At 38.3% G+C, this 25796-nt stretch overlaps 1 protein-coding gene across 11 annotated transcripts in view; it reads left to right on the forward strand.

Annotated features, from left to right (window-relative positions):
• The first annotated feature begins 7104 nt into the window (after positions 1 to 7104).
• The window catches only part of SCEL (sciellin), a 111037-nt gene continuing 92345 nt past the window's right edge, over positions 7105 to 25796 (forward strand). For all 11 annotated transcript variants that reach the window (XM_055335683.1, XM_055335692.1, XM_055335684.1 and 8 more), the window contains exons 1-3: positions 7105 to 7248; positions 22966 to 23026; positions 23912 to 24029. In XM_055335683.1, the coding sequence (XP_055191658.1) occupies positions 22984 to 23026; positions 23912 to 24029 (161 nt within the window). In that variant the 5' untranslated portion in view covers positions 7105 to 7248; positions 22966 to 22983. The remainder of the gene's footprint in view (positions 7249 to 22965; positions 23027 to 23911; positions 24030 to 25796) is intronic.

Genomic DNA, 25796 nt, shown 5'->3' on the forward strand with positions numbered 1-25796 from the left:
GTAAGACCCCAGAAGGCCTGGTCACTTAGCAGGAATATGCATACATGACCAACAGGGTATAAGAAATTCCAGCTGAGACTCCATTTGGGTAATCCATTCATAAGTCAGTGGTTCTCTATGTGGGAGATAAAGCCAGGTCTTGCTTGTAAGTGGCTTCTCTGTCTGACTCTTTATTATGAAACAGCCTTTACCTATAATGCTTTCTTTACTTCAATGTGGTTGCTACATTGAATTTTTTTCCTGTATTAAACTGTAAATTTCTGAGCATCATTATTTGGGGTACCATGGCTCTTCCCTGTTTAATTGCCACTGGTAGTGTATTCCCATTAACTGAGATTTCTGGAGCTTATCTCTCTCTGATCTTTACAACCTGAAAGAGCCTGAGTGTCTCAGTAGGGGACAAGTCTTAACAGCAAAGAGGCCAGTTAACAAGTGCATGAAATGAAGTTCCTTCAAGATGAGGTCCCTGACTCAACCCAAGCCCGGGTGGTGGGAGTCAAGTAGAAAGAAAAGGTTAACATGAAGCAGGAGGTAGACTTGACAGTGATGGGTCAGTAACCATTTCATTGGATGTGAATGTGCAGAGAGCAAGGTCATGGAGACTCCAACCTCAGGCAGTAAGTTCAGTTATGATAATTATTGTTTGAGCAATCTATAAAACGCAGAGAAATCTTTTCCTGCTTTGAAAGAATCGTGAATATTACCAGTGAGTTGAAGAACTTATACTATAGTCTTAGTTAAGCCTATAATAATCTATAATTTAGCCAGGGATAGAAAAATCTGATAAGAAAATCAGACTTATAAGACAGATAAACCAGATGTTTGGCAAATGGTGAGTAGCCCTTGTGTATGCCCACTTAATGTTTATGATCATTATTCCTTCATTCAGTCAACTAGTGAGTGCTATTATGTATGAGACAAGAACTGTGCTACATGTTTAGAATACAGACCAATTTCAGCCCTCTCTAAAGGGGCTTGTGATGTAATACCATGCGATTTTGGCAATGGAGAGACTGGTATAAAGTGGAAACACTGACTGTGAATTGAAAAACATCAGATATGATGATCATGAAATTATGAAATAACAATCTGAAAGTGAAAACTTTAATTATAAAAGTTGATTTGCAAAAAAACAAAAATTTAAAAAAAAAACATTAATTTGCCATTCTAGTTTTCTCAGTAGAAGGAAGAGCAAATCTTCCTTGCAAATCTTCCTTCTAGTCACTGCAGAATTGGTTATTTCAGCTTGGGGCAGGAGACTGGCTTGCCCTGCATTGGCAGTGTGACTCACATTTGTCTATAGGAGATGATATGACTAGGAAGATGTGGATGGATGTAACTATGATTGCTGCTGCAGAAATGGTGGTTTAGGTTGGCGCAGGAAGGAGCAGGAAAGTAGCAACACTTTCAAGCAGGCTTTCTTAACTTTTGCATAATTGGGGAGAATCTGGCAGCAAGTCTGCTTACCCAACTAGATCTCTGCTCCTACTTCTCTCATTAATTGGACCAGTCATGCCTCATGCTGCCTCAGACTGCCAAATCCTGAACAATATTCATAAGCAGGAATCTGGAAGACCTTAAGAAGCAAATCAAGGAAGGCGCAGTGGATGGATGACTCTTCTCCCCTTCAACCTTCAACGTTCATACAAACTTCAAAACTCAGTATCAACATTAACCCCTAGGTCCAGGTAGAATTCTTCAGTCTCTCTACCATGTAATTATGCCCATAAAATTGCTGTGCATACTTTATCCTGATGTATTATAGATATTTAATTCAATGTCCATCTCTCTAAACATGGTGAATTCCTGGAGAGCAAGCACTCTTTGGACTGAAACAGTACTAGAAGCATATTAGGTGCTTAAATTTTGTTAAATGATCAAATGATTGAAGAAGAAAAATGAGAATAAGAGGGATAAATCCATTACAGAAGGGATCCCTCGGGTGGCTCAGTGGTTTGGAGCCTGCCTTCAGCCGAGAGTGTGATCTTGGAGTCCAGGGATCAAATCTCACGTCAGGCTCCCTTCATGGGGCCTGCTTCTCCCTCTGCCTGTGTCTCTGCCTCTCTCTCTCTATGTCTCTCATGAATAACTAAATAAAATATTTTTAAAAATCCATTACAGAGGACAATTTGCTAATATTTATCTACCAACTTTAAAATGTATAAATTCTTGGATCCAACAGTTACATCATAAGAATTTATCTTACAGATATATACACACATCTGCCAAATATTTATGTACAATGTTACTGCCACATTGTTTCTTAGCAGAAGCTTAGAAATGATGGAAATGTCCATTAATAGTGGATTGATGAAATAGATAATGGCATATGCATAGGATGGAAAGCCAAGCAGCTACAAAAAAACAGTGTGGAAAGACCTTCAGGATATAATGTTAAAGCAAAAAACAAAAAAAGATTCAGAACTGTGTAATATGCAAACATTTGTGTAAAAAATGGAGGAAATATCTGTATCTTACATTTGCTCATATATATGAAGGACCCAGAAGAAACTAAACAACTGCCTTTTATTGGAGATCAGAGTTTGAGGGGAAAGGAAGACTTTTTATCGTATTGCTTTCTATACTTTTAATTTCTAAAAAATGTAAATATATGAGTGGTTCAAAATACATTGTGTAAATGCTTTTTTAAAAAAGAAAATTGCCTGTGGATGGTTATAGCAAGTTTGTTCATGATTGCCAAAAGTTGGAAACAAGATGTTTTTCATTAGGTGAATGGATAAATAAATTGTTGAATAGACAGTGGAATAGCTAAGAAGCAATGAGCTATCAAGCAATGAAAAGACATGGAACAACCTTAAATGTATATCACTAAGTGAGAGAAGCCAATCTGAAAAGGGTACATACTATGTGATTCCAACAAGATGATGTTTTGGAAAAGCAAAACTGTGAAGACAGTAATAAGGTGAGTGGTTGCCAGGAATTGTGGGGAGGGGATGAATGTTATTATATATTCATCCAAATCAAGAGAATATACAGCACCAAGAGTGATGTCCTAACATAAGTTATAGACTTGGAGTGATAAAAATGTGGATTCATCCATTTAACAAATGTACCGGTCTGGTGGGGGTTGTTAATAATAGAGGGGGCTGTGCATGTGTGGGGGGAAGGGGTATGTAGGGTTTCTCTGTACATGACTCTCAATTTTGCTTAGAACCTAAAACTGCTCTAAAAATAGTCTTAAACAAATAAATGTTCCTTAAATGAAGAAAAAAAAGAAAACTGATGAGTTAAATTTACACTATCATTAAAGGTGCCTCGATTCAGAAGCTACTCAGGGCCATTCTCTGGTCTAACATTGTAATCCAATACACGTAGGCTATGATGATATACGTGCATATATACATACATTTCCTGCTGAAAGCCATTGTATTTTTCTGTCACCTATTATTCAGGCCTCAGGCCTCCTATACATTTAGCTTATCCTGCGCTCTAGCCAGTCTCTTGAATTAAGTAGTGCCCATGCTCCATTCTGACACTTTGGAGAGACAACGGAGCTTCATACCCAACAATGTGGGCTTTGCTGTCAGTCTGCCTCCATTGGAATTCTGGACACATCTAATTCCTAGATGTGTTTATTTTAAGCTTTTGTTTTCTTATCTCTATCATGGATATAACAGCAGTTCCTGTTGTGTTGGGGTTTTGTGCAGATCAAATGAAATAATGTGCGTAAAGCACTTAGCAGAGATTGGCACATATTTAAACAATTGTTGTTGCTATTGTTTTTTTCATCATCATCATTATAATCACCATCAACCATGCCTAATCTCTGCTGTTTTCTTTGGGCAGGAGAATTGCCTGTTTGCAGCATGAAGAGTCAGAAAGGACTCAGAACTGAGTTCTGGTTCTTCCTGATGTTTTCTATAAACCAAAGGTTTGGAGTCCTGGTTAAAAAAAACCTGACATCTTCATTGTGACCTTAACCCAGTTGGTAAAGAGGTAGATCTCATCAATCTCACTGTACCAAGAAAGACATGGGCATAAGGGTTAAGTGATTTGCCCATAGTGAAGGGTGAGTCTGTTCAGAAAGGGGCACTCAGGCTTCTGTGCACTCTCTGCTGTGCTCTCCACTGGTCTGCATTATGCTGGCACCATCAAAGTGTATTAAGCAATGTACCAGCTCTTGCAGCACTGGCAGTAATTCATTAATTCTGACATCTGTCTACTCCCAGCCAAAGAGAAACTGGCTCTGTAATTACATCCTAATGATATATCTTTGTTTTAACATGCACATAACATTTTTTTTTCCATCTGGGAGGAAAAAAGGGAACCCTCTATCTTTCAACCCCAGAGTCAGGGGTTTTAATCTGTGTAATAGGTTAGAGAATTTCAAGATGCTGATTTGTCCTATTTGTATTTTTTACATTTTCCACATCACTCTTGGAATCTGTCTTGGGTCAGGAGGTATTTTAGTCTGTTCAGGGTGCTATAACAAAATACCAAAGACTGGGCAGCTTATAAACAACACAATTTAATTTTCACTGTTCTGGAGTTGGGAGCAGGGTGTGTGTGTGTGTGTGTGTGTGTGTGTGTGTGTGTCTGAGATCAAGGTGCCAGCATGGTTGGATGAAGCTTTTCTTCCTGGTTCCTGTGCCTACTTACTGTGTCCTCAAGTTAAGGAAGAAGCTAGAAAGTTCTGAGAGGTCTCTTTTATAAGAATGCCAATCCTGTTCATGAGGACTCTATCCTCATAACCTAAGCACTTCTCAAAAGCCCCAACATTATCCTCTTTGGGGGGTTAAGATTCCAACATGAATTTCAGGGAAACAGACCGTAGCAGAAGAAGACAATCATCTAATAACAATTATTAAATTAATGTATGAGAAGTACTTAGAACAATGCCTCACACATTAACAGTACTATGTAAGTATTTGCTATTCTCATTATTATGTAATAATAAGTGTTCATTTGGCTGATTGTTTCATTGGATATAACACATTAGAAAAAGCACTGTTAAAAAACTAAAAGGAAAAAAAAAGATATACCACTGTTCTATATTAGGAGATATACATAGCAAAAACAAAAACAAAACAAAAACAAAAACAAAAAAACCCTAAGACAGGTGACAGACATTGTTAATTAAAACTATGGCACTCTCCTGTGTAAGTTCAAAGTTGCTTTACAGACCTCATCATATCTCTCCAGGCAGCCACTACCAAGCAATTGGCATTGGCACCTGCAATAAAACATTTGCCATCCCAGCCTAGGAGCTCAAGTTCTAAAGAGACCTCAAGAACTCAGGACAGTCACAGTGAAATAGGCGAGGTGAAGCCAAGTATTCCAAGCATGCTCAAGGCCTGAGTGAGACGAAGACCAAACCCACACCCAAACACATTTGGCCACCTCCACACCCAAACACATTCTTGATTCTTGATTGACCTCTTCAAATTTTGAGAGTCTTAATTCTCAGCAGTCTTTTCATTGAATGTCTGCTCAGCCAGGAGATGTGAATTTTGCCCAAGTATTTAGAATTATCCCTTTCTTGACTTAAAGATTTGGTTCTAAATGAAAAGACACTTGTGTGGCTTAGTGGTATGAGGTTCCCCCCTCCCCCTCCCCCCCCCCCCCCCCCCCCCCCCCCCCCCCCCCCCGCCCCCCCCCCATATATAAGAAGGAATATTCCTCTGCATCAATTACATGCAGAAATAATTGCTTGGAAGTTCAAAAGCCTAAGATATATCTTGGACAGTATATTTTACTTCATTAAAATTAAAAACTTATTTTGCTGGTTCTGTATTTCATGAGGACAAAAACACACATTTAAACATTCTATAATGTAAATTAACTACCTTTCCCTCCAAGCTGGCTCTGGAACTGTTTTAGCCCTTCATTTGGCTAAATGAATGCTGAATCATACTACATATAACTTCTATTTTATTTTACTGAAGTATCTTCTTTATAATGCTGAATATAACTCCTAATTTATTTTAATTCAGCCAAACATATTTTTCAGCTTTCTCATCTGTAGTATTAATATCCAACCTCAATCCAACCAATTTACAGGCACCACAGAAATTTAGAGCATATTTCTAAAATATTTTGCATTTATAAAATTTCTTAGAAGGACTGAATAGACATGTGTATGTATGTTATTGTTAAAGAACATTTCCCATTTAAAATTTTCAAGTTCTTTAGCCCAGAAAAAGGGCACGTTAAGGGAGTGATGTCCCATGCATAGCAACTGCGTACTATAATTGCCTGTGTCTATCTGAACATTTTCCTACTTTTTTATGGTCATTTCTAGTGACTACAGCTCAGCTCTACTATAATTTTCAGGAGCTGGCTTGAAATTGGAAGGATTTGGTTAATTGTTCATATGAAGGATGAATAAATATGACCCAGGAAGTTCTAATGACTTGGCTTTGCTCAGCAATGTTCCAGGTTTGCTGAGCTTCTTGTAAAGCCTCCTTGGCATTATGGAAGATGCATTTCAGACCCTGTAATGGGAACCCCTACCAAGCTTGGCTTTCCTGGGTTGTTGCTTCCTTGCCAGAGCAGGTGTTGACACTGGAGTCTACTCAGCTGTGAAAGGTGTTTCAAGCATCTTTTTCACATGTTTATCTACGTTGAAATTATAAAAGGATCAGAATTCTTATATTTCACAATGTATGTTTCTCCTGATGGTTTTTATAAAATATGCCATATGTAGGATTTGTGTCCTTTCTTATTTTCTGGTGTCAGAGTTTCAAAAGACTTTCCTCTCCTAAAGAATAGGATTCTCACAAGCAGAGTGCTCCGTGTTGTGCCTCTGTGCCCCAGCCTTCCAGCCACTATGAGAGAGGAAAATTCTTCCTACCTTATGTTTTTGTTTTGTTTTTTAAGAAAATCCAAAACAAATTGGGTACTCTGCCTCCTTGTCAGTGATATAGTCATGTGTATTGTTGATATCAATGAAAAGGGCGATAACAGGAGCACATTCTTTTTGTCATAACAAAGCCATAACTTACAACAAGAATTTACCAAACAAAGACAGTAGGTCCATGAGTGAGCCTGTTTTAATTGAATTGTTATTTGTACAAGGTGACACCCTCTTTCACACCACCCACCTCCTCCCTGGGTGACTCAGCCACTGAGGGAGAAGCCTCTAAATTGTTCATTAACACAGACAGGTAGAGGTGGAAACAACACTCATTTAACTCTAGGAACGCATTAGTTTCAGCAGGATTTACCTGGGGGATCAATCACTGCTGGCAGTTGAGACAAAAAGTCCTCGTTTTCGGCTCAAGAGAGGTAAGTTGAATGATATTTGCAAACATAAATATATCTGCTTTACTTGTTTAACTTTCCCATTTCCTTTGCAAGTGATTAAGCTTACTGTATTAACTTTGTCTTTTTTCGAGTTAAATTGCGACAGCTTCCAAGGGGCTGTTCTGCTTGTCAACAGCTCTGCTACTTCTTGTGATTTGAGATGGCATTGCCTTTTAACTTCCCTGAGACTTAACACATTTATGGGCAGCAGAGAAATGAGAGCCTCTTTGAGTTTCCGTGTGGGAGCTGTCAGCTGGTGAATCCTATCACCCATAAGGAGAGTAAATTCTTCAAGGCAATTCTATTTTCACAAGTGACTATAAAAACATTTTTTAAAAGGACCTCCCTGTTTGCACAGATGATGAAATGGTAAACTCCATTATTTTATAGATTTGTTTTTCTTGACAGCTAAAAAACATTGCAGTCAAGAGCTGTGAGGGGGAGAGGCCAAGCCCATATCCCCTCTAGCCTATCTTCCCCAAAAAAGAAAAATCATATTTCTTGCATAAGTGTACCGTGGAATAAAGCAGGGTGGGGTGAATTGGGAGATGCATGACATCCTCCAGGGATTTGTGTGCATTTGGTCAATTTGTCTATGTTATATCTAACCTAAGAATTGATTAATGCAGATGGGGGGGGGCAATTTTCAACTTCTATTCATGTCCTAATCCTGAAAAATTGGTTTTAGAAGCTGATTCTTTGATAGGGATAGAAAAGTTATTCTAACCAAGTTTTGCTTAATAATTGGTAGCAAAGTTGACTTGTCTCATTCATGTCTTTTTCTCCACCATTTCCATTCATGATACAGAGCTGTGAGACTCAAACTTGGGGCCACTTGCAGTTTGCAAGTAGCAGCTCTCTGCCCCCCAGAGGAGTGTTTCTCATGGCATACCTAGCTCTGCCTTAACTTCTAGCATTTTCATTGCTTCCCATTGTTGTCCAGGTCATGTGCGTCTCAGGTTTAGCACTCAATTCCCAAAGATTTACTGAGGATTTTTATAAGTTGGCTTTCAAACATTTATAGTAAACACAAAGCTAAAGTACAGCATTTGTGAATTTTAAGTTTACTTTTCATGAAACATCAAATTTAAAACTGGCTTTCGCTTTCACAGTTTATAAAGCAGATATGATCTTTTTGATATTTGTCATACTCCAGTGTTTATTGGAACAATCAGTTTGAGAAAACTGAGATATGTTATCAGTAAAAATTTTAGTGAAACATTTTGTTGATTTTAAGTGTCAGGTTAGACAAAAGCAGATAAACAGGCCAGAGTTTTAATTAAAATTTTAGCTTCATATAAATCTTTGATCTGATTGGCAAAAATTTCTGATTGGAATGGAGCATAGCTTTATCTAGTCTAACCTATGAGGAGGACAACAAAACATATCAGTCGATAGATGAGGACAACAAAACATATCTGTCGAGCAACTTGCCAAGACATAGTGAACAGAACCAGAACAAAAAGCCTGACTTTCGTCTTACTGAATTTTTCAATGATTTTAAACATTTCTTTCACATAAAATATGTAGGAGCAATAAATGAGCTTCCCTCCGGCTTTAAAAAGAACTAAAATTATGTGGAAATAAGTATTTCCTTATCCAGTAATACTTATGTGTGTAGTATGACTATGATATAATGAGATACATTTTCATTTGTAGTTCATGGGGTCAGTCCTGTTATTGGCTGTATTCCCAGGCTTTTAATCTAAGGAGATGTCAGCAACTCTGTAGGAAGGCAGTGTGGTATCTGTTTGGAGGTTGTGGTGCTCTCCCTCGGTGGTGAGCTCCATCATCATCTCAGCTACCATTCCATATTTGCAGTGACTTCTTTACCCACTGGAATTTTGACTGAAATACCTAAGGAAATCATTTTTCTGTGAAGAGAATATGCTTTGAAGGCTAAACTCATACTGTGGAATGAACTGCATATAATCCACTAAGCAGTCAACTTAAGTAAACATGATTTAACTGAGAGTATCCCTGTGATTCGGGCATTAACTTGAAGCATTCTTTAAGAAGGAAGTGATGAAATCCTTGGCCAGCAATCCAAGGGAAATCTTTATTGCCCCACACAGCTTGTCTTCTGATATTATCTGCTTCATGGCCATTGGTTGATCAGATTTCCCTTTTTCTTGCTGAGAACTTTGAAATAGGGTTTTATGTATTAATTTCTGTGTACTATCATTAGTTGCTCAGAGTTCACATTTTAATTGCAAGTTTTCATCAAATATGTTTAAGTGTTTCTAGTTTGCTGTTGTAAAAATCTAGGTGATTTTAGAATCTGGGAGAAGCCCTCCTTAAAATGGACACTTTGTCAAATGATAGCTATATTTATTAGATTGTATTTTATATCAATTGCTAAACTTATTAAGGATACACATCATCCTTTTATTGTGATTATTAATTAGAAGAGTGCATTTTATGGTTTTCCACTAAATGACAAGTAGCTTACTTCTAGACATGAGAACCACAGTGCTGGATCCTCATCATAATTATGTACTTGAGAACTCTAAGCATCCAAATAATTTATTCTGCATTTCTAGACTCAAGTTTCTTTGACCTAAAATGTGATTAAGTCCCCTCTTTTGGAATCTTCTGGGGGGAAGTAGTGAACTGTAGACCATACTTTTCAAACTGGAACACATAGATCCCGGGAGACGGGTGGTGTTTGAGAAAATGCACAGATACTACATGGTACATCTACACTGAGAACTAATTTTAGTTAAAAGGTTTTGTAGAAAAATGCCCTCCTGCAACTCTGCCCTTTTTCCCAGTGTTCTCACTTTTGTCATTAGGAAATGTTTGAAAGGAATTTGTATAGAAGAGGCTGTAGGAGGCTGGAGTCCAGATAGACTTGGATTTAATCATGATTTTACTTTGAACCAGGGGTAACTTGTATGATTGTGCATATCTCACAGCACCAGTAGATAAAAAAATTAGAATTCTTAATGATCTATATATATTGTATTACTATTTTTTTCACAATAGCACAAAGAAATGTAAAACATCAAGAAAAAATTTCCAATATGGAACCCTGATTCTAAAAAATCACAAAAATTTACTGTGAGACACAAAGAATTTCTTGAGTAAAAGCTTCTTTGAGTACTGTCCTTAGATGGACCCATTGCATATCGTAAGTATCAGCTCTTCCCAAATCGTTTTATAGGATTCATGCAATTCTGATCAGAAGTTCCTATGTAATATTTTGGAACTAAGGGAAATAATTTTAAAGTTTATCTGAAAGAAATAAGAGGGTGAGAATAGCTGGTAGAATTTCTACAAAGGAAATTATTGAGGGGTGCTTTCACGGGTATTAAAATGTACAGCAATTAAAAGTTTATTTCTATTGCAAGAAACTAAAGACAGGTTTCTGGAACAAAACAGACATATTCTAAAATATGTAAGAATTTTATATGTGACAAAGGAAGAATCATATATCAACAGGAAAGAGATTCATTCTACCATTACCAAAGTAAATCCATATGTATTAGAGTGCCCATGTAATGATAAAATATATTTTTTTTAAAAAATTGTAAGAAAGTATGTGTAAACATTTAATTAATCTCATTTGTTCAATAAATATCCCCTCTAAAACAATTATGTGCCAGATACTCTAATAAGTTCTGGAAACACAACTGTAGAGAAGATAGTCTTGTTTACAGTTCTCAGGATTTACTGTGTGTGTGTGTGCATGTGAGTGTGTGCCTGTGTGCCCTGGGGATAGAAGAATAGTCAGCGTCACAACCAGGCAGTCTGTTTGATGAATGTGTTTATAGAGAGATACTCTTTGCTATTTGACTACTTAGAAGGGCCCTTAACTCAGCTTGGGGAGGTAGGGGGCAGGTTGCAATGATGTCACTGAATGCTTCTGGGAGGTTATGTGACCCGAAGAATGAATAGAAGTCTTTCCTGAAAAGAGAGTAATGAGTGAGGAAAGGCTCAGAATAAAGACTGTTTTGGGCCTAGTACATAGAATAAGGAACAGCTTAAAGGTGTAAAATGGGTGAAGCCCTCAGGAAATTGGCACAATTTAATGTGGCTGAAACCAGAGCTTGAGTGAGGAATGGGGAGTGGGGATGATGAAGCAGGAGGGTGTGGACTTGTAAGCCTTGTTAACAACTTGGTTTTATCCTGACAGAGATGAGCACCATTGAAGAGTGTTAAGCAAGGTGGTGACTCTTTGGCAGAGAATGGGTTAGAAGGGATTAAGTCTAGAGACCAGTAATGTATCTAGGAAGCTGTTAAAATGGTAAACAGATTATGGCAGTTTGAATTGGTAGTCTGAATATCAAAAGAAATACTATCAAGAGATATGTAGGAGCAGAGTTGTAGGTCTTGGTGATTGCTTGGATTTTGAGGTCAGAAAGAAGTTTTGTGCATGGTCTACAGGAATTTTTTTTTTTAAGATTTTATTTATTTATTCATGAGAGACACACAGAGAGAGAGAGAGGCAGAGACACAGGCAGAGGGAGAAGCAGACTCCATGCAGGGAGCCCGACATGGGACTCGATCCCGGGTCTCCAGGATCAGGCCCTGGGCTGAAGGCAGCGCTAAACCGCTGAGCCACCCGGGCTGCCCAAGTCTACAGGAATTTTTAAAGAGTGAAAGAATTCATAAGGATAAAGATAATTAGAAAACTGAAAGCTGCTGATAAAAAAAAATCAGAATTAGAAGACAAGTAAAAATTGGGAAAGTAAAAATTAATATTACCGATACATGAAGACAATAAGGAAACAATAAGAAATATAATATTAATCAATGGAGAATTCACAAAATAAATAAAATAATGGATAGGATTATGAAAATATGCAGTTGAGATAAAGTGATTCCACTTTCACTGATCAAATTATTAACGGATTAATAAATGACAATTCTAAAAGCTCTTGAATATATGGACATTTATATGCTGCTGGTGCATTATATGCTGATACAGGGTTTAAGGAAGGAGACTTGATAATAGGGATCAAGAACATTTTAGAAATTATACCCTTTGACAAGTAATTTCACTTCTAGGGATCCATACAAAAAAAAATCAGAGATGTGGTAAAAGATTTTTGTATGGTTTTGTTGGAAACAACAGAAGAGTAATGTTATATTAATAGACACATAAGATGAAATGTGTTTTAGTTGCAGGAGAAATCATTTAATTGTTTTTTTTAAATATTTTATTTATTTATTTATGAGAGACACAGAGAGAGGCAGAGACACAGGCAGAGGGAGAAGCAGGCTCCCTGCAGGGAGCCCAATGTGGGACTCCATCCCTGATCCTGGGATCTTGCCCTGAGCCAAAGGCAGAAGCTCAACAGCTGAGCCACCCAAGCGTCCCTCATTTAATCGTTTTTAATGACATTGAAAAATGTGGATCAGTAGGCTCTAGTAGGCAAATAAATCTCTGGAAGAAAATAATGATATAGATGAAAGGTGTCTCATTTTTTTTCTTTGTGCTTTCTTTGACTTTTCACATTTTCTTTTGAGCATGTATTACTGACACAATGAAAAATATGGTACTGTGTAAGATTGGGATAAAGAATGACCTCATGACAGAGCTGTTGTGAATATCAAATACTACTTATGGTAACTAATGGGGTTTTGACTTATAGTCCATGGCTAAAAATTTGGGTTTTCGCTCATTTAACAAACGTTCTTGACTGGAACTGAAAATAGCGCATCAAGGGCTCAGGTCATAGATAACTTTTGTGTGATAGCGTTTTTATTAATAAGTATTAGATCAGTGTCTTTTATAGGCTGAAACAGATCATTGTCCCAGAGAGTAGGACTCTTCATGCTAGAACTTGATGCTGTCATTCTGTGGAAATTATAGGTGCTAGTGAGGGCCCACACTAAAAATAGAACAAACAGAAAATGCTATGTGGGTACCAGAAAACCGGTAGCATGTAGACATCTGACTGGCTGAAAGATTTCACTTGCACTACATTCAGAACTGTTTCACTGACAGTAAGCAAGTTTCTCAGTGCTAAGCTCAGACTGTGAGGCTGCATGACTAAAGAAATAGCAAATTTCTAACCATCGCAGCAGGCTAAATGAGTTCTTACCAGCCTGGTAATTATTGGATTTGCTTCTACACTGCATGTGAAGGATAAAAAGAATCCATTAATGTAAGTGGACCTGTTAATGTTTGTACTTCATGAAGACCTGTTTGTTTTCTTCTTACATAATATTTCATGTTCTTTTAGGTGGTAATTGGTTGTTTGATGGTTTGTTTTATTTATCTTCTAGAAGCTAAGGCTTCTGTTTATTGGTTTGTGATTACCAGGCTCCTCTTACTCTTCTATAGAAAATAGCTTAATGGTATTTGTTCTTTTCCAGTTTCTAGAGTTTTTTCCGGTTATCAGTGATTTCTGAGAACAAGTACTAGTGGATATGGCACTATTATTGAGCCATGAAACCCTCCAGACTTTCATGCACAAAGATGAATGCAACCAGGGCATGTACATATGCCATTTTAAGCCATTTTTGCTGCATTTATTTCCTTACTCTAGATTAGCTTTTTAATGCTTTCCATCACTATAGTGATTTCCTCTAGGTGACTATTCGCATTTGTTCTTTTTCATAAAGATATCAGTTTACATAAGTAGAGCAGAAGATTTTGGAGCAGTTAAAATAACCGATTATCACTCAATGCTGATCTCATGATACTTTGGTAAAATGATCCAAGAAAGCCTACCTAATCTTACGCTTGGTTGAGGTCCATCAGGGATCTACAGTGGAGGAAATGTCCTTCTTCTCACCCTTTCATTTAGCCTGTCACTTTTCACCTACCAGCCCCTTTTTGCTTCATAGGCTACTGGAACAAGAACTTTGTTGCCAGATTGAATCCCAACCATGTATCATGTGAATAGCGGCAAACTGTTCATCCTAAAACTTCTTTCCTGAAACAACTAATTTCACCCACTGCCCACATTTCCAACTTCTGCCCTATCATCTGCAAAAAAAAACCCTGGCTTCACTGAAATCATTCATCACAAAGTTTCACGTAGGTGTAGAATGAGGATAATAATAGCACCTTAAAGACTTGTTGGGGGGGTCTTAAATGAGATAATACATATAAAATCTGAGCTCCATACAGCTAACATTATCACATGACCCAGATACCCGCAGTTAGAATTGATTTTTTCTTATCTTTTGTTTTACTTCTTTTTTCTCTCATTGTCTATTTTGTCAGCTTATTTTCCTCTTTCCTGCCTCATTTTTCCTATTCTCTTTCCTCTATGCAACTCCCCAGCCCAGTTTCTTTGCTTACCTGATCTTTCTGAAGAGAAAGTTAGCAAGGAGTGGTAAGGACCTTATTAGGTAAGCCAAGAGGCATTTTGTGCTTGTGCAGGAAGGGAAGAATGAGATCCACAGTCTTTTTTTGTCAAGAAGATCCAAATGATGAAGGAAAAGACTTGTATCTTAGTTAGAGAGGGGTCCAGGAAATTTTTGAAGTTGGGACAGGAAGAGCTGAAACTAAGATTGGATTTAAACTAAGGGACTTAAGGGCTCTTGGGAAAGTGCTATTATTATTATTACAAATAATAGTGCTGTTATACAAACACTGGAGGAATTTGAGAAAGACCGTAAGGAGATGAAAAGAAGCCGAAAAGAGGACAATTTTAAGAAATAGGAGATGTTTGATAGTTTCATATACAACCAAAGAGAACTAAGAAATTTGACTGCTTTTGTGATTCAGAGCTTAAGAAAAGTGATTTCATCTAAGCCTAAAGACAGATAGATGCCGTGTGTAGGCTGTAGGCATGGGTCAAAACCAGCTCTTTCTGCTGTTTGGCCACAAAGGGGAAACGAAAGATGGGTCAGCCGTTGAAGTTTTTTTCCTCTGTCTTTATTGATTTGATGTCATGGTTTCTTATCAGAATTTTAAACTTATGCATTTGATACTTTAAAGGGAAAGGCTTTTGTAGTGTCCAGAATAATAGAGACAGCTTTCACACATCTTTTCCCATCAAAATCCCACATTTACAATACAGTTGCGGGTAATCTGCCATTGTTAGGCATATGCACTGCTAGCAGCTTTTTGAGAAGCCAACATTAGAGTCTTTCTCCTGAGAAGTTAAAAACTTAATTGGAATGAAACTGAAGGGCAGCACTTAGAAATAAGTCTAATTGGCTAAACTTAGGCTACTGTGGTGTCCTTACTAGACATCTTATAGACACAGATATGAAGGTGTCTGCATAGATTTGAAACTCGGGATAACTTCAGTCCCTGAAATAAGTAATTTCTTCTAAAAAAGCCATAAAAATAAAATTTGGCTTCATATATTTTTGGCAGTATCAGTTTAAAAGGTTTGTTATCTCTGGTCCACTTAGCAAAAGGATAATTAATTAATATTAATTATTAATAAGGGTTATTCACAAAGACATATGTTGTTGATCCATTTTAATAACAATACAGGAAGTATCCATATATTAAAAATATTGCTTTATATTCTGGGCAAGATGGAAAGAGTTCCATTGCAGTAAACTCTCTGAGGCATGAAAGGTGGATGAGATGGGCTTGCACATTAGAGGTTTTAGGTTGGAGCTTCTTGGAATGGTTCTGGGCCACCAAATGGGCTGACATGGGGAGATGGTTAGGGTGACATGGCCGATGAGTCCTAAGAGGAAAAGAGGAAGGTGAGGCTGAGGGAGATTGTATGGGCGGTCTGAGAGGAACACATGCAGGGTGCCTGGGTGGCTCAGTCAATTGAGCAGCCAACTCTTGGTTTCTGCTCTGGGTATGATCTTGTGGTCATGGTATCAAGCCATACAAAGCATGGAGTCTATTTGTCCCTCTACCTCTTCTCCCCGCCTCCACCCCCACTCTCATGCGTTCTCTCTCTCAAATAAATAAATAAATGAATAAATAAATAAAATTTGTAAAAAAGAGGAACATGTGTAGATTTAATGAGAAAAATTTATTTTCTCACAATATTAGTCACTTTCATAAAAAAAAACTCTTGCATATTATTAAACTATTATCACCTGAAAATAGAATGCATGTTCCTCTATCATTTACTTTGTGCCAATGGACAGCATGGGACTAAGAAAGAGTATAAAACATTGTCAAATTATCTAGTAGGAAGATAGATCCAGGGAAGGAGTCTGGTCAGGAGTAGTGCCAGGCGACTCATGGCTTCAGTGTAGATGCAACAGGGTGAGGCTCCAGGCTGGGCTGTCCAGGGATGTTGGAGCAGCCATTCATTATTTCTACTCTCCTAGCAATTCTTCCATTATCTTCCATTTTTCAGAACTCCGGGGCATTTCCTTGAGTGTTTGGTGTTGGCTCAATCACATGATACTTTGAATGACATGTAGTATCATGTACTCAAAAGAGCCTTGGTATGCAGTCATATGGAACTAATTGCAGTTCCAGGTTCTGCCACTTACTGTGTGACCTTGGGCAGAATATTTAACCTCTCTGAGTTTCAGATTCCTATAATTAGAAATGATAGTACTCATTTGGAAAGATTAAACAAAATAGTATGCATAAAGCACATGGCGCAATCTGAAGTAATAATAGGGACTCACGAAGTGATCCTTCCTGCTAGGAACAATGAACACATAGACATATTGCAAGAAATAATGTTTTACTAATAAAAGAGTCACTGATGTCTTTTTTTAAAAGATTTCATTTATTCATTTGAGCAAGAGCATGAGCAGAGGGGCAGAGAGAGAGAAAGAAGCATACCCCTCACTGAGCAGGGAGCCCAATGCAGGGCTCAATACCAGGACCCCAAGATCATGACCTGAGCTGAAGGCAGACACTTAACTGCCGGAGCCACTCAGGCACTCCAAGAGTTATTGATATCTTATAGTTTGTAGGCCACCAAAGGCTTTTTATACCTTACTTTTAACCTACTATACCTAGCTTCTGTTTGCTCCACAATGGCCTCATAACAGGTAAGAAGAGCATTGAGCTTGTGTAATAAATATATGGAAAAATAATCTCCTGAACATACTAGTGGTTTATTTTTTTCCTTGCAAGGAGAAGTCAAGAGATAGATAATCCAGGGCTATTATGGCAGCTTTGTGATACCGTCAAGGAACCAGGCTCCTTCAACTTCCTGCTCTGCCATTCTTAGTATGTGACTTTAGTCTTCATGGTTAGTCCATGGTCCCAAGATGGCAGCTCCTGCCTTCTGCATGGCATCCTAGTTTGAGAGAAGATGGAGGGTGAAGTACAAAAGGCTAAGTTCTTCCCAGGGACCTTCATGGAAGAGGCAATAAGATAGAACTGAGCATCCTAGAGAAAGCAAGTGGGTTTGTTGGAAACTTTCCTAGAAAGTATTACAGAGACTTAGGGTGGAGCCAGTGAGGTGTTTACAGGATAACTGAGCTAGTCATTGTCAGGAAGAAGGAGGTTAAGGGCAATGAGCTTCTTGGCTGTTTTATCTCATTTGTCTCCATTTAAACTAGAACTCCTAAAGAATGCCTAGCTATGGAAGGCATGAAAATATCAGGCCCTCTAGCAGAATGTTGGATCTGATTAGAGCCATTCTCTAAATATAAGGTAAAGAGGAGATACCTGCTTTTCTCTGTAACACTTTGCAGGAAGTGCTGACAATGTGGGAGTCCCTGGGATAGAGGAAAAAATGATGAGCCTCTAGCTAGAAAGCCTCAGGTTGAGTCCCAGCTTTGCCACTCATTAGCTACTCAAGCTATCTTTGTTTCTATCTCTACAAGGTAGGGATTATATCACTCTAATTTTTTTTAACTAAAGTATATTTGTCATACAATGTTATATTAGTTTTAGGTGTAGAATATAGTGATTCTGACAATTCTTTATATTAATCAGTTTTCACCACTATAAGTGTAGTCACCATACAATGTTATTACAATATTATGGACTATATTCCCTATGCCCTATGCTGTACCTTTCATCTTAGTGCTTTACTAATTTTATAGCTGGGAGTTTGTACTTCTCAATCCCCTTTGCCTATTTTTCCCATCCTCCCATCTTCCTCCCCTCTGGCAATCACCAGTTTGTTCTCTGTGTTTATGAGTCTGTTTCTGTTTTTTTTTTGTTGTTGTTGTTCATTTGTTTTGTTTTGTTTAGATTCCACAAATAAGTCAAATTGTATGGTGTTTGTCTTTCCTTATCTGACTTATTTCACTTAGCTTTTTATACTCTGTAGCTCCATCCATGTTGTCATAAAATTATACCACTCTTGACTGTTGTTATGGAAACCAAATGGGGTAAATATAAATTCTATAAAATCATATAAAGTTTTATTATTGTCTGAACTCTCCTCCCTACCCAGCAGAACTTAAAGGGCAGCAAGTTCTGCCCCTTTAATTCTACTTGGGAGGTGAATTGAGGTGGGAAGTGGGTAGAATAGCAAAGAAAATTAAAAAACAGCATCTATGGGGCACCTAGGTGGTTCAGTGGTTGAGCACCTGCGTTTGGCTTAGGTCACGATCCCAGAGTCCTGGGATCTAGTCCCACATCGGGCTCCCACAGGGAGCCTACTTCTCCCTCTGCCTATGTCTCTGTCTCTCTCTGTGTCTCTCATGAATAAATAAATAAAATCTTTAAAAAAATTAAAAATAAACAAAAACAGCATCCATATAGAATTATACACATGTGGCCTTTTATGTCTGACTTCATTCATTTAGCATGTTTCAAGGTTCATTCATGTTGTAGAATATACCAAAACTTCATTTTTAAAAAGCTGCTGAGTTAAATGTATGAATGTAGCACTTTCATGTTGTATACCGCACACTATATACCCAGTCATCCATGCATGGACATTTGTGTTGTTTCTACTTTTTTGCTATTTTGAATAATGCTGCTATGACCTTTCCCATACAAGTTTTTATGGAGACATATGTTCATAACCAAGAAAATATCAAGGAGCACATAGAGAAGCCTGCTCTGTGAGGGTTTGTCTGTTGCAGAGGCTGTCCAGGTTCTCCTACTGCCAGGCACCCAGCGCAGAGCTCATGGCACTCCCGAAGAGTGAGATGTCAGGAGTCAGGTGGAGGCCACTAGGGTCTCCCTTTCCTCTCACGCTAATGTCAGGGTACTGGTTCAGTCTTGCATTACTCAGGATGAGCATTATTGCTGGTTGCTGTCCAAAGAGGTGGCTTTGGTTTGGAAGGTAGATTCTATTTCTTCCTACCCTATGTATGGCACATACTCTCCCTGATATTCAGGTGCCTTGTTTGGGAGATGGAGGCAATAATAGCTACTTCACAGAGTGTAGGATGAGAACGAGACCATGGCTGTGAGGCACCCCATCTCAGAGCAGGTGCTATTGCCATTAGTAGTGACCCCGTGCAGTAGGACAATTGAAGGCACAAAGGACACAGGTCAGAGATGAAGCCCTTTGAATGACATAACTATTATAGAGATATTTAAATCATCTTTCCCATAAGTGGCAAGTGGCAAGCTACACACCAGGAAGGCTTGTGTCTCCAAGTTCAATACATCCCAGTACTTCCCATAAGTACTCATTTATTTGCTAGGACTGCCATAACAAAATACAGCAGACCAGTTGACTTAAACAGCCCGAATTTATTGTTTCACAGTTCTTGAGGCTCAGGTCCAAGGTCAAGATGGGATCAAGTTTGCTTTCTCCTATGGCCTCTCTCCTTGGCTTGCAGATGGCCACTTTATGTGTCCTCACATGGTCTTTTCTCTGTGCACCTGCATCCCTGGTGTCTCTGTGTGCTCAAAATTCCTCCTCTTATAAGGTCACCAGATAGGTTGGATTAGGGCCCACCTAATGGCCTCATTTTAACTTAATCATGTCTTCAAAGGCTCTGTCTCCAAATCCAGTCATACCTTTGAGGTACTGGATATGGGGCTTCTCCATATGAGAAGTATGGGGGAGACATATTCAGCCTATAGTAAGCACCTAAGCAGCAACTACTCTGCCCCAGGCATGGGAAATAAAGAAAGGAAAGGCTAGGTCTTGCCCAAGGACACTCAATCTTTTGGAAGAGATAGACAGACAGACTACTATAAAATGCCTTTTCTCCATTTACCTTGCCCTGTGTCTTACGTGTAATGTACGGTCTTTGCAAATGTATCATCAAGTATACATTTCAGCTTTGCCCATTGGAGGATCTCAATTCAACCAGATCGAACTCTCTAGTCTTTACCAGCTCAGGAAGAGTATTTATCGGAACCCATTGAGAAACAGGGGAAGGTTAGCCAAGAGCCAGACTGAGGTGAAATAAATAAGTAGTTGAGATTGAAGTTTGTCTTCACAGGCCTCTTTTCCACCCCTTTCTGCCAAATTTTAGTGACCTTCAAATACTGCCAGCCAGAGGCTCCCCACACTCCCTGCATACCCAGTGTCCCAAAGTCAAGGCTGTTGCATCCCCTCCACACACCCAACCACACCTACTTTATGTCTTTGTTCTCTGCTTTCCAAGATGATAGAGGCATAAGATTAAAAATTGAGCACTTTCATAGATCGCCTGTGTGGCTCAGTTGGTTAAATGTCTGCCTTTGGCTTAGGTCATGATCCCAGACTCCTGGGATTGAACCCCTCATTGAGCTCCCTGCTCAGCAGGGGGTCTGCTTCTCCCTCTTGTCTCCCCCCTTATATTCTATCTCTTGCTTTCTCTCTTTCAAATAAATAAAATCTTTTTTTTTAACTGAGTACTTTCAGTATGCTGGGCAATAATTAGACACTTTACATATGTCATCTAATTTGATCTTCAAAACAACTATTTCACCTCTTTTGATATATGAGGTAACTGAACTCACATAAGGTAGCATTCAGTAAACAGCATCCTTTAAATGCAAATATTTCTAATTTCACTAAGACCTTCAGACTCTCAGCTATTAGTGATATGAACAGCTGTTGATCTCTGTGAAGATAATGCCCTGATTGATTACATTGGTAGTCAGTCATAGGTTGGATTCCTAGAATCAGTACCTGAGAGGAATTTGGGTGCCTATGACTTCTTGAGGGTAAGCTCTCAGGAGAAAGAAGAAAGGCAGCAGGAAGTGGAGGCAGGGGCAGAGGCTGAGCAAGGATATGCTCTCTCAATCTAGCTACAGGGCTTGATCTCATAGTGAGCTCTGAAGCATCAATCATCTGCAGAATTGCCACTACCTTGAGACAAGAGATTCCCCTTTTGCCCTGGGTCATTCAGCCATTGGCTGTAGGTCCAATACATTCCATTTCTCACCTACTTCTAGGGTGAGGGTATGGACATTCTAAAAGAAGACCCCAAGAAAATGATGACATAATCTAAAGGAATGTGTCTTTACCACTTCAGGTCCTATGGCAAGTTATTGCAGGAGATGCTTTGCATCAGAGGGTGAGAGACAGGGTCTTTTAGAATCCCTGAATCATACCTATGAACAGCTGCCCAGTAGTATGGTTTTAGTTTGAAATAGCATTTATAGTTTAATGAGTAATGTTTGTGTACATTTTTCATTTAATTATCACAAACCTGTGATGGCCAGTTTCATTAGTCCATTTTATAAGGAATTTATGTGGTTCAGTTACAGAATCTTTTCTTAAAGATTTTATTTATTTATTTATTTATTTATTTATTTATTTATTTACTGAGAGAGAGAGCATGCACACCAGCATGGAGGAGGGGCAGAGGAAGAGAGAGAAACAGACTACCCTCTGAGCAGGGAGGCCTACTCAGGGTCTTGATCCCAGGACCCCAGGATCATGACCTGAGCCAAAGGCAGACACTTAACCTACTGAGCCACCTAAGCTCCCCTCAGTCACAGAACTTTGAATGAATAAAGCTGGGCCTACAACTTGCTTCTTGAGATCTAATGTCCCACCATCATTTCATACATTTATAGTTGGATGGATTCTGCAAATAATATAATACCCCACAAAGGAGGTCAGTCATCCCCATTTGCCCAGGACGTTTTCAGTTTTAAAACTGAAAATCCAAAAAAAAAAAAAACCAAAAAAAATAATAAACTGAAATCCCACATTCAGGGAAACCCAGGGTTAACTTAACCGTTAAACAAAGAAAACAGTGCCTAGGGCCAATGATAGCTTTAGGGGCCTACAAAAAGTTTCTAATTTTAATTCCTTTTAACAGCAGAAGAAAAAAATGAATATTATAATAATAACAATTGTATGCTAATTAAGCCAGCCTGTATTATTTTTCATCTTTATACTAACAATAAAAAAATATTATTTTTAACTGTGTGGGCATGTGTGTGTATGTCTGTGCCTGCCTGTGTGAAGGAAGAGGCCTATGAAAGCAAAAGTGTCTAGGATTCACAAAGTCATAATGCAGCCCTGAGTTCATTTTGGCTTCCCCAAGGGGCCACTTCCCTTCAGGGCACTCTGCATATTGTGCTGTGAATTCCACGTCTCAATTTCCCTATTGACCTGACCAGACATTTCTCTTACTCATCTTTTTGTCTCTGACTCCTGGCTTAGCGCCAAGCATACTATAAGCACTCAATGCACATTTATTGATTGAATAAATGAGTTAATTGATGGTCTCATTCAGCCAATTGTTTGTTATATAATATAGGAGACATTAACTGCTCTTGGCCTCAATTTCTGCATCTGTAAAATAAATATGTTGGAATAGATGAACTCTTAGGTTCTTAGGGGGCACTTTATATCATGTATTCATTGTAACAGATCATGTGATTTTCTTAATGTCCTTTAAAAATGTGTTTCGTTACCAGTGAAAGAGTTCCTTGTAGATTCTTAGAGTCATTGCTGTTTTTCCCCCTCCTTATTTTTCTTTTAGATCCTTTCTGGAGGCAGCATGTCCAATTTTACCTCAAGAAAAATGTCTCCCACAGGAAATGGTAATGTAGATAATATTTTCCTTACTCAGAAAACTTAAAAATCTGAGAAAAACAATGCTTAGCTCTTAATTCTTTTATATAGAGTGGAATGCTTAGAAGCAACAGTCTAACCTAATTAACATTCCAAAGTTAGGCTTAAGGAAAAAGAGTGCTATAGCTTTTACTCATGTAATTGCAATTCAAATTTAAAAAAAAATCAAGGGATCCCTGGGTGGTGCAGCGGTTTGGCGCCTGCCTTTGGCCAAGGGCGCGATCCTGGAGACCCAGGATCGAATCCCATGTCGGGCTCCCGGTGCATGGAGCCTGCTTCTCCCTCTGCCTATGTCTCTGCCTCTCTCTCTCTCTCTCTCTATCATAAATAAATAAAAAAAAAATTTAAAAAAAAAATAAAAATAAAAATAAAAAAAAATCAATAAAAATGTTCTTTTGTCTGTGGGACATTCCATGTTTCTGACTCCCCTGAGATTAATGATTCCAGTTATATATAGTCAGAAGCACCAGGACTTCTTGACTATCATTTACTAAGTACTTGTAAAACAGTCTTGTGTATACTTCTTTTTGAATAAAATTGCCAACCCACCAAACCCTGGCTTGTTTTATCCCATGCGTGTATTTCTATATTTCTGGGTGCCACATGGGACTTCATGAAGCACACTGGTAGTTTCACTTGGCACCTGAGCAGTTTTGTATGTTATCTTTGATGATGTGATATGGGATTTGTTCTTTCTTACCAGTGCATCCAACTTTAAAACAGTACTGGCCTTGTCATCCTAGAGGATTGATGCTGGCCAGTTGAGATGTGCTTCTCAAGACATCTAGGTTAACAAACTCACACCTAACCCCATGCAATTGCATCTCTTAGTGTTTTATTTTTTCTGTTGATAGGTATAAAGAGTACCACTCAGGGGACCACACTGAGACAACAGGGTTTTCATGAGGTGAACAAAAGAAGGACTTTCTTACAGGACAACAGCTGGATAAAGAAACGTCCTGAAGAAGAAAAGTAAGAGGGTATGGAGAGGGTGGGTGATGAGACAGCCATTTTCTAACTGGGAAGCTAGTAGCTATCTGAAAAACAAGTTTCCCAAGAGGTAATATTTAATCCAAGGTAGGGAGACTCCTGATGCATGTTAATCATGTCAGTTGAAACAAACAAATAGTATAATTCCTAATTTACAAATTTAATAATAATTTATCTAAAATCTCTGTATATGCAAGTGAGATCAATACATTCTCAACTCATTTTAGTCCCATTGGTCATGTATCTTCAGGTATTGGTAGGTGGCACATGTGTTATTATTTTGCAAGGGAAAAAACACTTATCAACAAGAAAGTTTTGTCTGTTTTGAGCATTGCTTCTACTAACTCTGTGTTATAGATCTGAAAACTACAACTGCAGGCATATTGCCTCATTGCCAACATTGATTTACAATAGACATTTGTCCAGCCCAGATATATTTATTACAAATTACATTTGTACATATATGTATGTTATTTTATTCCCTCTTATGTGTAGGTACATACTTTATATATCAAACATCTTTAAGTCTCACAAATTACACAAGGTAGGTATTACATCCTCTATTTTATAGAAGAGGGATTTGAGGCTCAGAAAGGTTGAGTAGCTTGTCCAGTCCACACAGCTATTAAGAGATGGAGTTAAGATTTTAAGATGACCCATTGTCTTTCTATTACACCAATGGTTCTCATTCAGGAACAGTTTTATCCTCAGGGGATGTTTGGTAAGATCTGGAGACTTTTTCAATTATAAAACTGGGGAATACTTCTTACATCTAGTTGGTAGAGGCCATGGATGCTGCTAAACATCTTACAATGCACAGGGCACTACCCACAACACAAAATCATCAAGCCCACAGTGTCATAGCATTGACAATGAGAAGCTCTGCATTATAGGATACTCTAAACTTTCTACTAAACTGCCCATATACAGTTATTTGAGGAACATACTGTAACTGTTAAATAAAGATGTCTATTAATTTATGTTATTAAATATTATTATTTTAAGGGCATATAGGAGTATTTAGAGACTTACATTGGGTTCTGGAGTTAACATTCTTGGGGAATGATCACATTCTTTAGTAACAAACACTTACTACTTCTGTCAGAGCCTAATATGGCACTTCTATTTTTCCATAGTGGTAGAATGATGTCAAATGTGAATCATAAATTCTGTGTTGCAAATGTGTGCACAGATGGGTATAGATAGAGTTGTCTAGGACAAATCATAAGGGATAAGAATGATGGTTTTATGCCTGGCATACCTGCTTTATAAAGGCCCAGGGAGGACAGCTTGGAAGGCATGACAGCTACTGAGTGAAGGAGAAATGGGCTCTGATGCTTCCCCCATTCATGCTGGCCCAGTTCTGGCCTGTGTGTTATAATTCTTCTTTAGGTCAGAAAGTGTCTGGTGCCTGCTACTCTCTCACAAGTTTAGGGAAGGGATATCAAGAGAGATGGAAAAGTCCTCTTGGGATTTTTGAGGATATAAATTTGCTGGAATTGTTTCAGTTTCACTGTTCATCTTTCTTTTTAATTATCTACCACAGTTTCTTGTATAGATTTATTATAAATAGTTCTAGAGGGTTGAGTAATGTTAGGGGAGCAGAGCCAGAAGCAATGCGGTATTTCAGGTTTGGTTGGGTTGACATAAAAAAGGTTCAGATATTTACTCTTCTGCCTTGGTTCAAGGCCAAAAGCCCTATTACATGTTTTAACATTTCCTAAAATTGCCTGCGCTTTCAGATCTGCT

This window comes from Nyctereutes procyonoides, unplaced genomic scaffold, assembly GCF_905146905.1.
Source record: "Nyctereutes procyonoides isolate TBG_1078 unplaced genomic scaffold, NYPRO_anot_genome, whole genome shotgun sequence".
Taxonomy (NCBI): Eukaryota; Metazoa; Chordata; class Mammalia; order Carnivora; family Canidae; genus Nyctereutes; species Nyctereutes procyonoides.